The 16,175-nt window shown below is 32.1% G+C and overlaps 1 protein-coding gene across 5 annotated transcripts; it reads left to right on the forward strand.

Annotated features, from left to right (window-relative positions):
• The first annotated feature begins 4,506 nt into the window (after positions 1–4,506).
• LOC124359409 (dynein light chain Tctex-type protein 2B-like) lies at positions 4,507–13,067 on the forward strand. 5 transcript variants are annotated; one of them, XM_046812129.1, is made up of 5 exons: positions 4,507–4,649; positions 9,645–9,787; positions 10,493–10,632; positions 11,734–11,867; positions 12,877–13,067. In XM_046812129.1, the coding sequence occupies exons 2-5, from the start codon at positions 9,675–9,677 to the stop codon at positions 12,922–12,924; spliced, it is 435 nt and encodes a 144-aa protein (XP_046668085.1). In that variant the 5' UTR covers positions 4,507–4,649; positions 9,645–9,674; the 3' UTR covers positions 12,925–13,067. The 5 variants fall into 5 exon arrangements, with proteins under 5 accessions (XP_046668085.1, XP_046668086.1, XP_046668083.1 ...); XM_046812130.1 differs by lacking the exon at positions 4,507–4,649 and adding an exon at positions 4,772–4,790; XM_046812127.1 differs by lacking the exon at positions 4,507–4,649 and adding an exon at positions 4,978–5,169.
• The last annotated feature ends 3,108 nt before the right edge of the window (positions 13,068–16,175 follow it).

Consider the following 16,175-nt stretch of genomic DNA (forward strand, 5'->3'; position numbering starts at 1 on the left):
CACCATGTGTCCCTTTGTGTGTGTCCGTGGTGCGTATTTCGGCTAACCTATTTGCCACGAGTTATATCATGTGCATATGAAAATACAACAGCTAACATCTAGGGCGCGCTAGCCTCGGTAATGTGTATAAAAATAACTACTAACAGTAATATTTGTGTCAAGTGCTGTCTATATGACACAAATTGTCTAGAAGACTTTAGAGGGATTGATCCAAAGCTACTTGCAAACCGTCGCTAGAATACTTATTGTCCGACACTAACGACACCTAGGTTCTTCGAGACGAACTTAATCATATAGAGCTGAAACAGTAGTTTAATTCAGGCTGTTAAAATAATGTCTTCTCTATGCAGGCGTGTTTATATATTCTCTAAGACGCTACTGACTACTGAGTAAAGAGCACAACGGACGGTATCGTCTATCGACCCACTTTGTCCATGACGTTGTTATGATCGTGTGCATCCTACACTATAATTTGAAAATGCATCTGGCAACTATCTCAGCAAAAGCAATTTACATTGGTAAAAATACCCAAAATGAGATAATCAACTGCTGTGGTCAATATATTATCAAAGCAATCATTAAAAAGATTCATCAAGCAGGATATTATTCAATTTTATTCAACAAGAACACTGTTATTTCCAATGTTGAACAACTATCCTTCAGCGTTCGGTATATTTTTTATGGAGTTATACGAGAAAACTTTTGTTTGTAGATGTGTATGCGGACCCATATATGACTAAACCTGATGGTGACCCACTAAACGAGCGCAAGCTCTCTGGGAAAGCACTGGGAACGATCGTTTTGAATATGATGAAGAAACTAAATCTTGACCTCAATTTATGTGTCGGCATAGGGACAGACAAAAAATTATAGCGTAATGTCCTGTGAAGCTGTAGGGGCTGTAAAGAAATAAATGGTCAAGCAACTAATTCATATTGGGTACCGTGTTATAACCAAGGCCTGAACAATTCTCCGTAAAAATCTAGTACAGTAGTGAATGTCAGAAACGCAGTTCACATTATGAAATCCGTTACTTCATTTTTTTATGTGTCTGCAAATTGAAACTTTGTTATCAAGAATATACTAGAACAACAGTTATCTGGACTTTGTCAGACAAGGTGGTTAGAGAGACATGATGGTGTTTTGCAAATCAAAACGTACTTCACAGAAATCTTAGTAGCTCTTACCCATATTTCAACTTGGAAAGACACACAGACATCCTTCAAACCTACAACACTACTCCATTATATGTGTTCACAAGAATTTATCATATCAACTTTGAGTTTAGTGGATACATTCCAAGTGACTCTTCCTATTAGCAGATTGCTACAGTTACCTGATTTAGACCTCAATAGGACATCCAGTGCAATTCACAGCACTCTTTCTACATTGGGAGATAAGAGGAGTGATTGCGATGAAGTGTTCGCAGATGCTAGTGGTGTAGCTGATATAGTTCAAGTAAAAATAAAATTATTCCTAATTGTTGGAAGGCAAACTAATAGGGAAAACTATGCATGCAAAGTAATTGGCATTACTGCAAATAATTTTACATAAATTCGTCATAATATTTATTTGTACTAAATTATTATAAAACCGATATACGTAAAATAAGTCCCAGTATATGTGTTTTTTTTATATTAGAAATATATTTTTATATAAAATTTGCTATCACTTTGGGAGCTACGAGGCTTCGGAAGTGTTTTGAGGTTAAACATTTAGTAATGTAAACAGCTGACCTATATTAATAGTAGACTAAATATCGCTAAAAGCCTATATCTGAAGGTCTACAACCACCTCTATCATTTAAACATATAATAGCACAGATAAAATAAAATAGATATGTATTGACATTTTTACATAGTTACAACTTCATATAGTAATTGTTTATTTATTGATATATTAATCTGAAATATATTTACTAAAGGTTGGATTATCTCTTTTGACAAAATTTCGGTAAAAAATTAATAACTAGTCAAATTAAAAATTTTTTCTGGGAGAGACTCTTGGATCCCACTTGGGTTGGTCAAAACAGTGCCCTCCCCATCGAAAGGAGATCCTGGCGCCGCCCTTGATTGAGAATTGTTTGAGGGATGCGGTCGCGTGATAGCTGTAAACAGCGTTTTCGGACGAATTGTGTCCTGACCCTACATTCACTATTAATATACCATGCAGTAATTTTTATATTTAAGTACTCTAATTATTTTATAAATCTCATAAATTTAACACGAGATACAAACATAATTATTTCCTGGCTATTTTAAACGTTCTTTTTCTATAAACTTATTTTTTTATCTAGAAAGTTGTACGATATTATTCCACATGAAATAAAAAATAATTAATATATTAATTAAAAAAGGTTACTGCCTGTACGAAAGAGCTTTCTTATATATTATTATTAAGTTTATTGCCAGTTATTGCACTAAGCGGTATTGTCTATGCTATATCATGGACTATACGAGTTGTAAGAGTTTTGTACGAATATTATGCATCAATATATGTTTATTTATGATACTGCACTAGTCAAAATCAAAATATTTCTTACACAGTTGAATATGTGTTTGGCTAACGCTAAAACAATGGTAAGTATCATCAATAAACATATATTAATGTATAATATTCGTACAAAAACTCGTACAATTCACATTCTCAAATTTAAGACGGAAGATTATTTATATAAAGGATGAAAAGGAAGCGCCCTCTTCACTTAGTCGGGAACCTTATGGCACACTGATCGTAACTACACTTTCGTCAGAATTGATGAACTTCAAAATATAGCGATCTTGGCAGACACCTTTCACTACCTCTTGACTTTCTATAAAATAAGAGACAACTCTTCGGACACCCAAAGTATCAGTGGCATATTTAGAAAACTATTTAGGATGAGGCTGATACACTATAAAATACCCTCAAAAAATGGGGCGCGGAGATCTTCCATGAAATTGTTGAAATTCAAGATCGCATAGAAGTGTTGTAGCTTAAAACAAATTACTGGATGCAATTTTAATTGTGTCTTTTCAAAATGTTGAGCCCCTCTATATACGCATGTTCAACATACTCATGAGAAGTAACTCGTAACTGATCATATTGAAAGCCTTCTTCGGATAAACTCATTGATAAAGTTGATAATGGTTTTGGTAAAGTTCTTTTAAAAATTTGAACATAGCGTCAACAGTTCCTTTGTTTTTAACAAAACCGAACTTACGAGAGAATTAAAATCCAGTTTTGTTCATACATGGAAAAAGAAAATTGAAAACACGGCATTTTCAAAACTTGTCAAATGTGTGTGTAATGGCTATTACGGTCTATAGTTGTTCAGCTGATTAGCTCTTCCTTTTTATATAGAGTAGAGTAGTCCTTAGACGTAGAGTAGACAATATGCGATTTAAGAGACACCAATGAACGCATAGCACGGTCTCAAGGTCAGGACTTGGTTAACGGTTATATGATTTGGTAATAAATTGACTGAATGGCTACATCAGCAATAAATTAAAACAGTACTTCTTCTGTATTCTATTAACGCCCTAGTGAATAGATTTTAACTTAATTCACATGAGATTTATTTATATCACCGCTGTCCCTCCCTTAAAATCTATCTAAAACTCTTACGTCCGTCGGTTAGCAATATCCACTCTGCCCATTTATAAAAAGGATTATGGTTTTTTTTTTTGTATTATTCTTCTTGACGCAGGCTCATCCTGCTCTAGACAGGTCGAAGTTTCTAATCTGGAACTTTATAATTTGTTTATTTAATTTTGTTAGTTATGGAGGTGTAATGTTTTTTTCTTATAATCTAGGTGATTGAATGTTTCCAATTTATCTCACGGTTGATATTTATATTATAAAATTCTAACCTAACTGTAGAACATTCCTCCTCCGTAGACTAATGGTTATAGTCTCGGCTCTCTAACTGAGAGATCACGGGTTCAAATCCCGGGAGCTCCAATTATGTATAGACACGAAACAGTGTGTGTACTTTGAAAATAAACCTGTGTACATCGAAGCCTACATAGCTGAAGCTGAGGCAAAGAGGAAAAAGGACTGTAGAAAACGTTTTTAAATTGAATTTTATAAATGCTTTAAACAACTGAGACACACGTGTTTTTGTTTTCGGCTGAAACGTTTTTTAACTTTAATTATCTGCATAAAGGAGTAATGATTTCTCAAACATTAGAAGAATAAACGTCCTAATAGGGAAAGAAAAATCTATTTCAATATTTACATTTTAAATTAAAATTCTTAATGTCAATAATTTAAATCATTTTTTGAACTTTGATATATTACCTGATACCAATACCGTACAGTTGAAGCTGATCACGGGGATCCTTTTCGTTCATGGCCATCAGTGCGGGCTGTTGATATCCAGAATTTTGTTACGTTATCTTATAGGTACTGGTATTACCGCAATATAGCAGAGCAGGGCAGCACGCAAGGTGTGTTTGCACCGCACTGATGGCTAAAGGCAACCACTAGAGACCCTCTAAACGTTTGGTATTTCACCGTTCGCTGTTAGCAGTGTGGACCGTAGCAGGGGTAGATCTGGCATAATCAAACCAAACATAATCGAATGCTAACACTCAGGATTGTAGTTTAAGAGGTGAAAATTAAAGTCATTCTTCACGAGTTTGGACGTTCATTCTTCCCATATTAAGGTGACAAAAAGTGTGAATTGGTTTGCATAAAATATATAGAAATAATTTGTTTTTAATTATTGACAATAGAATCCATTCCTCTTATTATTTCGGCTGATCGGCGATAAAACATTAGGACGCGCATTATTAATGTAATGAAAGGTAATAATTGTAACGTTCTTGTTTAATCAATATTATGCTTGAGCCGTTATCTAATTATCATTCTACATAACAAATAGGTCAAACAAGATTTACATTTTGTGTTTGAAGAATTGCTGCTTCTCTTGGAAAATTCTGTTATTAACGTTGATATAATCAACAAATCAGTCATTCATTCCATTCCTCTCGTTCTTTTATCGTTCACTATGTTTTAGGTTTTAGTTTGACGGCCGTCGTATTTGTATGGTAAACAAACTCATGAGCCAAATTTAAAATTACAAGTCTCTATTAAAATGTCGTTACGTTTTAATCAGTGCATCGATTAATAACGGTGAATTTCTACGAAAAGGGGACTTTACTTATATTTGGGTAATTTATTTATGTAAGTTACTAACTCTAATTCAGACTGTGGTTGTATTGGACCTGAAATTATTTAGGTTATATTTCATGTTAATTTCTTCAATTATGTTTTATTAAATCTTACTGATTTGCTATATCCCAAATTTTAAATATTTTTCAACAATTCTGGATATCATACAATGTTGTCATAATATCTTGTGTTAGATCCAAAGATCTTATAATTTTTGGTATTTCTTGCCTCAGTATTGTGAAAAGTAAATAATCTAATTTTAGTAAGTATTAGATAATATATTCTTTGCATAAATAAAAAGTGTGAAAAAACTGGTTTAACAATTATAATTAGGCTAACTTGATCTAAATGTATAACGAATTGGGTGCTTAACAAAATGACATTTAAATCTTGTTCAAAAGTTATAGCCTTAATTTTAATTTTGGTTTTACCTAAAGTGCAATTAAAAGTGTTTAAGCCTAGATCGTCCTAAATGACACCCTAGGCTCTGGGGGTTAGCATATTTGGGCAGAGTACGATATAAGCGGACCTGGGTTTTTATATGGATTAGTATAATCATCGGTACATAGTAATATTTGTACATTAAATACTAGACTGTTAATCGATATCAAAATATCTGTAGTCATAATAACAATTATTTTGAAATTAAAATAATTAGTTTAATACTTACAAAGAGGCAATCTCATAAATTATAAAGAAATGATAACATCTAAATAGAAAATGAAATAGGAAACACTCATAAATAATAATGAAATTATAGCAATATAACTAACATTTAGAAAAAAATAAGAAAATTGCAGAACTATTTACATGTTTTCTTCTGAATAGCAATTATAAACCGTTTTTAAGAATTGGTTGAAAACATCATATAGATAGACCTCTCTTCTATACAACTATTCACGGAGATGGAACTGCAAGCAGGTGGGTTGGTATGCCACTTGACTTAGTTTCAAGACCCTTCACAAGCTTTCAGCAGTCTGAATATTAGCACTAGTTGTTGAGTCAAAAAGTTGTCACTACGGTTGATGATAAAATATAAAAATCCATATTTATCCTGGAATCTAAAATATTTCTTCCACAAGTCTGTGACTACGGTTATGCACATGATGGGGTTTTCGGCACCACACAAACATCTTAAAGCCAAGAAAAAAATGTTTTACTATGTTTTCAATACATACAATTTTCATTAAGTATTTTAAAATTGAATATCATTTTGAATTCTTTGGTCACTTTTTAAAAAGTAAAATATTATTTTGTTTTACCTAAAAAAGTTGTATTTTTTAACAGTTTTTGTTACAGAGAGCCTACCAAAACTACATCATTAGAAAGAACAGACTTTATTTTAAATATTTATTGAGAAAATTGCATGTTATTATGACAATCGGTTCTCGTTTTCTGCCTCTGAAAGGAATCAATGTTGGCGAGAAGTAGGCCACTATGTCCCTATCTACATCTTGTTATTACACAATACAAGCAGGTTTAGATTAGGTTATCATAATGTTACTAGTAGTACGCAAGTTAAGATAACCTTTACGAGCATTCACATGATATGAGCTTGAATTTCAGTACTATCTTGAGGGATGTTTTTCTTTTTCCGTTATAATTGTGGGAAGCCCGTACTAATGGCCAGGGTCATTTACGATCAGTACTTTCCCCTACTTCAGATCACTTCGCAGATCGTCCAACTTTTTCAAAGATTGATCATGTTGAGCGATCTGGCATGTGATCTTAGGTTGGGTAAGTAACGATCGGAAATGTCCCTATGTATATATGTACAGCCCCTGATTATGAATCCTTCTGAAGATCAAGGTTATACCATTGAATATGAATTCAGAAGAATTTATAGTCAAGGGTATAGCCTACAGTATAACAAATAGTAAGTAGGGACAGAGTGGTTATCATCTTGCTGATATCACTTCCTTTCAGTAGGCAGAAAACAAGAACCGCTTGTTATAATGACATGCAATTTTCTCACTAAATAAAATAGTCTGTTCTTTATAATAATTTAGTTTATGTAGGTCCATCGTAACAAAAACTGTTAATAAAATAGTGGCCTCCGGATAATACCAAAAAGTGTTTACAGTTGATACAGATGATATATACGCTACCCTTATGTTCATATAAACATAAGACATCGGACTTACACACACTCTCTACAGCCATAGTACAATTAAGATCTTGGAAATAAATAATATGAAAGTGTCATTGATTACTATTAAATTATATTAAGAAATAACAGCGAACCTTCTTGGGAGCTATTTTGATCGCTACGCAGTGTAATAAGAATCGTGTCCAGGAGAGTCAAAGATGTACTGACCCAAGCACCTAGAACACATTTTGAAAACTTATAGATATTCATATATATATATATATATATATATATATATATATATATATATATATATATATATGTTAAAAACATTCAAAATAGTTAGTGCCTTGTTCAATTTTTATAACCTATATTAAACAGTTGATGCCTATCAAAAAGCAAAATGTATGTTATGCTCACTTATTCATTGATGAATTTTGTTGAAACAAGTACCGTTGGAATTTTAATGAAATTGTTCAAATAGTTGGTGTTTAGGAAAGTTTTTATAACTATACTGGTTTTTTTGTTATTTGACTTTGAAGTTTCAACAGACACCATTTTGTTTATATTAAAGTTATAAGTTATATATTGTATTTTTCATTTTCCTCTTATATTATATTCCAATGTTTGTGCCAAATTTGGTTTCTTTAGTTTAACTTGTTTTAGATATAATAATTTTTTTATGAAATATACAAATGGCGGCTAGCGGCTAAATGAGGCATTTCTTGACTTATGTTAATGTTTATATGAAATTTTTTGTTTGAAATGTTTGAGCCAGAGAAATTCGTGACACCCTTTTGTAAACATCCTATATATATATATATATATATATATATATATATATATATATATATATATATACTATAACAACTAAAGAAATATGTTTATTAATGACCTTTGGGACTTTGTCCCTTTTTCCAAAATAGGGAGTTTAACCCCAAAATTTAATATGGCACACCCCATTACACGATACCTCATTAGAAAGGTCTTGTTAATAGAAGACAATTGGTGAAAACTAGAGGTGTCTTTCTTGTCTCATAACAAAAAGACGCTTATTTGAATATAAAAAAAACAAATCATATTTGTATCAGTACAAAACAAGGATAAGGTAATAAAGCATCTAGGGATTACCTGATAATTAAAGTAGATGCTCAAACTGCTCTCCTTGGACTGTCTGGCAGTGTCCTAGCCTTACGTAGAAATGTGAAACAGCGAGTGCAATAGATTCCTGGGAAACACTTTAAACCACTTGTACAATTTTTTCTCTCATTTCCTCAATATTCTGAGGTTTGGTTTTGTAGACATTTTCTTTAATGTGACCCCAAGCGAAAAAATCAAGAGGTGACAAGTCAGGGAATCTTGCGGGCCACTCGATTTCACCCCTTCTACCAATCTATCGATTTGGAAATATTTCATTCAAATAAACACGGACATTTAATCCATAATGTAGAGGTGTCCCATCTTGCTGAAACCAAACTTGATTGAGATTGTCAAAAACTTGTTGAATCGCTGGAACAATCTGTTCTTCAAGCCTCCTTTGATAAACATCAGCATTAAAATTTCCATTAATGAAAAATGGTCCTAAGAACTGATCTTCTACAATCTCAAGCCATACTTTTCTGGATGTTGTGTATGTTGTTCCCTCATCCGGTGAGGATTGATATTACACCAATAACGACAATTGTGCCGGTTGAAGTTATCGTTTAACATAAAGTGGTTTCATCAGAGATAAACAATATGCTAAACTCTAAGGACCGATCTTTTAGATATAACAACAGTTTGAGAGATCGAAGTTGTTGAAACATGAGGATCTTCCACTACAGATTGTTAAACATCCAATGAAAGATCCTCGTTTAAAGCTGATCTTGGCCTTCCAGGTATGGGACGGTTATTAACACTGCCAGTTTCTTCAAAATATTGAACGGTTTTATAAACAACAGATTTTAATACAGGGTTGCGATCTGAGAAGATGTTAAACAAATTTTTTAAGTTGTTATAGTGTGCTGAATTTAGTATCTTTAGAGAATGCCGTTCCAGGGATTTTGTGGGACAGCCGTTTCCACAATTTTGCCCAACCCTGTATGTATATAAAGTTAAAATCAAACTAGACATACTTTAAAATTATTTTTAAGAAGTGACAACAAAAATTTAGGCTACCATGTTAATCCTGTAATAATTGTTGTTTACGTACTTAAACCCTAAATAAATTCATTTTCATTGTTTTAGTGGTTACTTAAAAGAAGAATAACTATATAACCACTCTTTATTTATATTTTGCATATGATCCTTAAATGGTCTTGTGTTTTAAACACAGATTAAAACACATATACTTTTGATATATGATGAAAACTAACTGATGGAATTAGTAATAAAATTAATGTTAATTATCTTTTTATAGCCTGAAGATTGAAAGATAAGATAATACCAAATGACAGGTGACGAAGAAGGTATTCCGGAAGAACCGGATGTCTCAATTTTGGAACAGCAACAGGATTTGACTTTGGTATCCACTTTTCAAGTCAAACCAACGCTAGAAGATAAGTAAGTTGTCTCTGCTCAGGCAGTTATTTTCAATCCATTAATCAAGTTAATATTGTTTGGTTGTAAACATTACTAGTATTACATTATTACCAATTAATTTTAATCTTAATGTTTTATTGTTCATTATAAAACATTTCATAAAAAATGTATTTTTAAAAATTACTCCATTTTCAAAATTAGAGAAAACTAAAAACGCTACTACAAAGTATGCTCAAATACAACACGGAGTGAGCATTAAAAAAAGAAACTGCTTATGAGTGCACTAAATGTGAAATAGCACTTTGCATATACCTGTGTTTAAAAAATTATCATACTTTGTCAAAATTCTAAAAAAAAAAACAAATGTACAGTTTTAATGCCTATAAGGTGCAAGTAATGCATTATTTTGATCTTTTATAATGTTCTAATACATTTTGAATAAATAGAACTAAAAAAATGTTCTATACTCCCTGGAGTCCATTTATGATAATTTTGCTTACTCAACTATACCCAAGGTAGGTTGATGATTGTAATCATCAGTACTCTCAACAGGTAAAACAGTTTGTTAATGAAGACTCAACCACATTAAGTATAATTATTTTAGAAGTTTAAAGATATTTGAAAATTTTATGTCATAAGCAATTTGTTTCAAATTTTAACTACATGTATCGATGTTTTACTAGTAATCATTCTGATTTTTGAAGATTAAAGTATAATATTTTTCAGATTTAAACCTCAGGCAGCGAGAGAGTTGATATACTCTGTTCTTCAAGAGACATTGAGTGATAAGACATACCCTGCAGAACCCAGTGAGGTCAAGGAGCTTGTAAAATCCCTTGCCATAAAAATAAAGCAGAGATGTAGAGGTTAGTGTTTTTAAATATATATTTATGATTAAGTTTATTTTTAAGTGGTCTTAGACTGTGATGAGAGATTTGAAATATGTATATTGTATGGTGTATTACTTGTTAGGCACCATACGTTTATCACCACCATGCATGCTACAGTACAAAGTACTTGCATAAAAAAGAGCAAACTAACAAAGAAATTAATTAATTTTCCTGACACAGATAAAATTCAAACCACAAAACCAATCCTTCTAAGGTCCCTCTACGCTGTGAAAACCAGCTTAATCTCCCCAAAAATAACGCAAGGAGCAATCATTCTCAGTTTGCTCTATTGTATGAAAATCCACTCCACAATCACATAACAAATTGAGAGTGGAGTTCTCTATCTGGATTTCCATGCATTGCATCTGCCCACTCAAGTTCGAAATCTATTCAAAAGGATCTACTCCTTACGAGGTAGGTTCATATCACCCAATCTGGTCATTATATCGGAAATCAGAAACTTGTTCCAACCATGAAACAAATTAAAGGAGAGAACCCAGTTAACTTTGATGAAAATCTTCTGAGATTAACTGGAAAGCTGCAAGAGTCACACTCAAACCCCCTCTCCCACGATAGCGGCTTGTCAGCTAAAATTTCTCTTTTTCCAACATTACCATATGGCAACTTGTGCTGGACAGATTGTGCCTGATTATATATTAAGTATATTATATTATATTTTATTTGTATATAATATATGTATTTTATTTATATGTGTATATATATATATATATATATATATATATATATATATATATATTGTATATAATATTATATAATATAGTATATTATATTTTAAGTATATTAATGGGTTTATATTAATATAGTTAAAACTATCCTACACTGTGTTTCTCATACAGTTTCTGGCCACTGGACTAGAAATCCCTATTAATATAAACGCTATTGACAATTTTAAACAGATCAGAGCTCTGTATAATTGTAATAAGAATCCTCAGAACGATTCTCAGCTAACTGTATATAAAATCTATGTATAAATTTTCAGATAGTGCAGTCTTATTATTATTAAAAATTTTATAGTAGAAATTGGACTTAACTTTAAAGTGCTGTTGTGGTTGACAGAAATGGACTTTGCAAAGTACAAGATCGTTGTGAATGTTGTGATGGGTGAGCAGCGAGGTGCAGGAGTCTGCAGTGCCTCTCGCTGTTTCTGGGACGCAGAAACTGACACATGTGCTTCAAACACATTTTTAAATGTGAGTAGTACACGTAGATATTAATCTATGTAGAACATTTCAGACACAGGGTTGTATATGTAAATAATGTGCTTTTTAATTTATTTGTTAAGGTAAATAGTATAAAACCTATTAAATGAATATTAGTATTGGTTTATTAATAAAGTTTTTTTTTGTTTCAAATGTTACTGGTCACATTATAATTACTTCTCCTTTCATAATCTCCAAAGTTCTATAGTATTCAGAACCATATACAGTCTTTTATTTTACGAAGAGTCACAAATAATATACTAGGGCGTCTGAAATGTACCTTTACTCCCCAAGAAGAATGGAGGCAGGATCCTCCCCTGATAAACATTAAACAATTTAAAGCCAAATGGTAATTTTCGTTGCCAATAAAATAAAGTTTTATTTTATAAAATGTGCAATGAAAATCCTAATATTTAACATATTTATGTATGATTCTATTCTAATATGTTTCCAAAAAAATATACAATTTAATAAAATCTTATATTACAAGCAAGCTTGTTATTCAATCCAATTAAATTAATATAAAATTGGAAGGAGAAAATAGAAATTTGAATGGATTGCTTGTCATTATTTTAATTTAACGCTTTGGTTATCAAGCATTTCTTTTAAAGTGAACCTGATCAATTTAATTACCACTATAGTCATTATATTTAAGTAATTTCACAACACAGATGTGAGGACAAAGCTATGGCTAAATTCTAACTAAATAGAAATAAAAGAACGAATTAATGAAAAATACTAAATATTATTTGGCCAAAGTGTAAGAGTAACACCTATTTTAAGAGTTTACTGGTTCTTCTTAGTTCAAGGGAGAACCTTATTGACTTTGATATCAGAAAGTCAAAAGGCAGTCCGTATGTCTGAGTTAACTCTTTTATTGTGTTTAGTTGGTACTTTGATACTCTGTTGTTTCAGGCTATTATTTTAAGTTCATTTTAAAACTGTTTTGGTAGATTCTTATTACAGTTTTAACATTAGACAAATCATTGATTTGTTGCAGGACACAATATTTTGCATGGCAGCCATATTTGCAGTTTACTTCTACTGAAAGCCTCCTTCTTGTATTACATTAGTATCTTAGCCAGTATTCAATGAGTAAATATATATTTGAGAAAATAATGCTCAAGTATTTTTTGTAAATAAACTATTTGTTAAGTTAAGTCAAAGATAAATAAATAATTTAGTGCCTTATTTATAAATTTTGTCCATTACCTACTTCACACTTGTAATATTTTTCATAGAAATATACGTACTGCAATCACCCTAAAACAATTAACATATTTCCTATCATGGCCTCTTGATACCAAAACTGTCTTTATTATGTAACGGACATGCTTGATTACTGAGTACCATTAAAAAAATAACAGTGAATGAGATTTTAAACATGTATTTAATAAATAAGATGTACGGCTGGGGCATTCAGACCAATATGTCAGTTGAAATACTTATCTGGCAGATTGGAGTAAAAATACACAAACTTAGGAATTGGTAAAAAGGCCGTTGTCAACATTTAGGGTACCCTAGTTGCAAACTGTTGGGAAACAAGTTTATAGCTATACTTCATAAAATAGTTTACTTAACAATGAGACAAACATAACTATATTTTTTCATTATTATAATTAAATTTTCAGTTGTTGAGTTATTATAATAAAAATCCAATGAATGTGTATCTTTGTTTTATTGTAACAAGTATTTTTGTACAGTTATTACAAGACAAGAGTAAAAACTTAAGCCTAAATACAAATAGTCTGGTAATTCACTTGTTTGATATTTTAAATTGTTTGGTCTTTTAATTGTATGTTTTTGTAGCATTAAAATTATATAAAATAAAATTGTTTTAGTCTAAACAAAAAGTGAAAAAGTTTATTGCTTTGACATATATTATCAGATCTTTTTCTCATTATATTCTGTTGTTTATCGTATCACAGTTTTAAAATCTCTCTTTTAAGATTTTAAGATGATGGCAGTGTAAAGTTTTGGAAGGAAATATATCTCAGCTGTTGACTCCTTGCACGTTGACATACCTTCTATATGAACATCAACTTGGATTATAATCTTTAAGTGTATTTTACGAGGGTAGTCTGAAAAGTTTCTGACCTAACAAAATTACAAGACATTTTTCAACATAGTCTCCTTGTAACTCTACACACTTCTCCCATCGATGTTCCCATTTCTCTAACATGTCCAAATAGTACTCAGAATTTTTCTCTGCAAAATAATTGTTCACGAAGGTGATTGCCTCTTCATTTGACGAAAATCTTTGTCCTCCGACCACAATGTTTAGATGAGGGAACAAAAAGAAGTCGCTTGGGGTTAGATCTGGTGAGTAAGGCAAATGGTTAAGCAGTGCAAACCATAATTCGTGGATTTTTCACCATGGCAACCACTGAAGTTTGAGACGGTGGGAGGTGCTGTATTGGTGAAACAGGATTTTCTTTATCTTCAAATGTGGCCATTTTTCCAAACGTTCTGCCTTCAGCATGTCAAGTAATGATGCATAGTATGCTCCTGTAATCTTTTTTCCTTTTTGAAGATAATGGATTAAAATAACTGCATGACTAGTCCAAAAAACAGTCGCCATCACTTTCCCAGCTAAAAAACAGATTTTGCTGTTTTTTGGAGCCGGTTTGCCCTTTGCAGTTCACTTTTTGGACTGTATTTTGTTTTGGGCCTATAATGGTGTATCCAAGTTTCATCAACGGTAATTAATTGGCGCTAAAACTTGGATCTATCTCATCTAAACTGCACCAAAAGAATGTTGGAAATGTTCATTCAAACACATTTTTGGTCTAACGTGAGCAAACCCGGCACTCAACGCAGGGAGAGTTTTCTCAGGCCTAAATGTTGATTTAATATTTGACAAACACGTTTTTTTGACATGTTCGTAACCTCTTCTATCTCTTTCACTTTAATTCGGCGGTAGTCTAGCACTGTTCGGTGAACTTTGGCGATGTTTTCGTTGGTAGTTGCAGTTTTTGAACATCCCAAATGTTCATCGTCTCCCAAGCTCTTACGGCCACGTTTAAATTCACCAGCTCAAAAGTTCACTGTCGTAAATGATGGTGCAGAGTCTCCAGACACAGAATCCAACTCATCTTTGATTTGCAAAGGGGTATTGCCTTTCAAAAACAAATATTTAATGACAGCTCGATATTCAATTTTGTTTACTTTCACAACAAATCTCACATTAATTCATTCAAACGACTGTTATATAAAAACTGCGTATTCAAAATGGCGTTGAGTAACTGGCAACTGATGAACAGTGAAATTCAGTAGCTTTTGTTTACGAGTACTACCCTCTTCACATTAAGGTTGGAAACTTTTCAGACCACCCCGTATACTCTTTGGAAAAGTTGTATTTAATTTAATTTACCATATTTCTTAAGAAATCGGCATTACCAGCTGTTCCGATGATCAGTCTGGTTTATTTAAAATATCACTTTGCTAGTTAGGTTCATATTTATTTTGTTTACAAAAGAATTTCTGTTGTTATTACTAGTGTTTAAATTGGAAAATAAGTTAACGTGAGCTAGATACGTCTTCATTTAGTGAAAATACTAAATGGAATAGGAGTGAATGTTGTGGATGACCAGCTCAGTTATGATTTTATTGAAACTATTTCACAATCAAATTAATTAAATATAGATTTGTAATTTTTGTGTGAAGACATATGATAGAAGTAGTGGATGATAATGATGAAGATCCTGAATTAATTTTCAGTTCTTACTACTCAATAACATTGTAACAGTTTTTTTAACACATTCGCTGTAGGAAATTGGAATTTCAGCTCTGCAATTGGAAATACAGTCCCCTGTTCCACCCTGACTCATTGCCTCAGTGTGAGCTTTGTAACGGTTGGGGAAGGTTGTGCTGCCTACTGCTTGTATTGCCAGTTGTTTCCTTTCGCGCAAACTGTTCTTGAATTGTCATCTTGGTTTGTTTTCTCTGTTGTGTGTTATGTTTAGTATATTATGACTGTTGATATATAACCAATCCAATGGCAGGTGGTCAGTCTGTTCATAACAAAATGATCTGATGAGATTTTGGGTTTGGATGGCAGAGTGGACACTGGCGTTGTCGTGCAGCAAGAGAACTTCAGATGTCAATAGGCCATAATGCTTATTCTGTATTGCGCATGGAAATTTAGTCAGAGTATCGCAATAAGGGACTGCATTTATTGTTCTTCCTTATTCCATAAACTCGACTAACAATATTCCATGTCTATCACAAACCATGGTTGCCATCATATAACCTTGTGTGTTGTATGATAATGCTGTATAATACAAAGATTTTCACTAA

Source organism: Homalodisca vitripennis, chromosome 4, assembly GCF_021130785.1.
Source record: "Homalodisca vitripennis isolate AUS2020 chromosome 4, UT_GWSS_2.1, whole genome shotgun sequence".
Lineage (NCBI taxonomy): Eukaryota > Metazoa > Arthropoda > Insecta > Hemiptera > Cicadellidae > Homalodisca > Homalodisca vitripennis.

Bases quoted from the DNA above. Each gene is read 5' to 3' on its own strand.
- LOC124359409 (XM_046812129.1), top strand. From the start codon at position 9,675: ATGACAGGTGACGAAGAAGGTATTCCGGAAGAACCGGATGTCTCAATT. The intron at 9,788-10,492 runs GTAAGTTGTCTC...AATATTTTTCAG, and splicing joins AAACCAACGCTAGAAGATAA to ATTTAAACCTCAGGCAGCGA. The intron at 10,633-11,733 runs GTTAGTGTTTTT...TGTGGTTGACAG, and splicing joins AATAAAGCAGAGATGTAGAG to AAATGGACTTTGCAAAGTAC.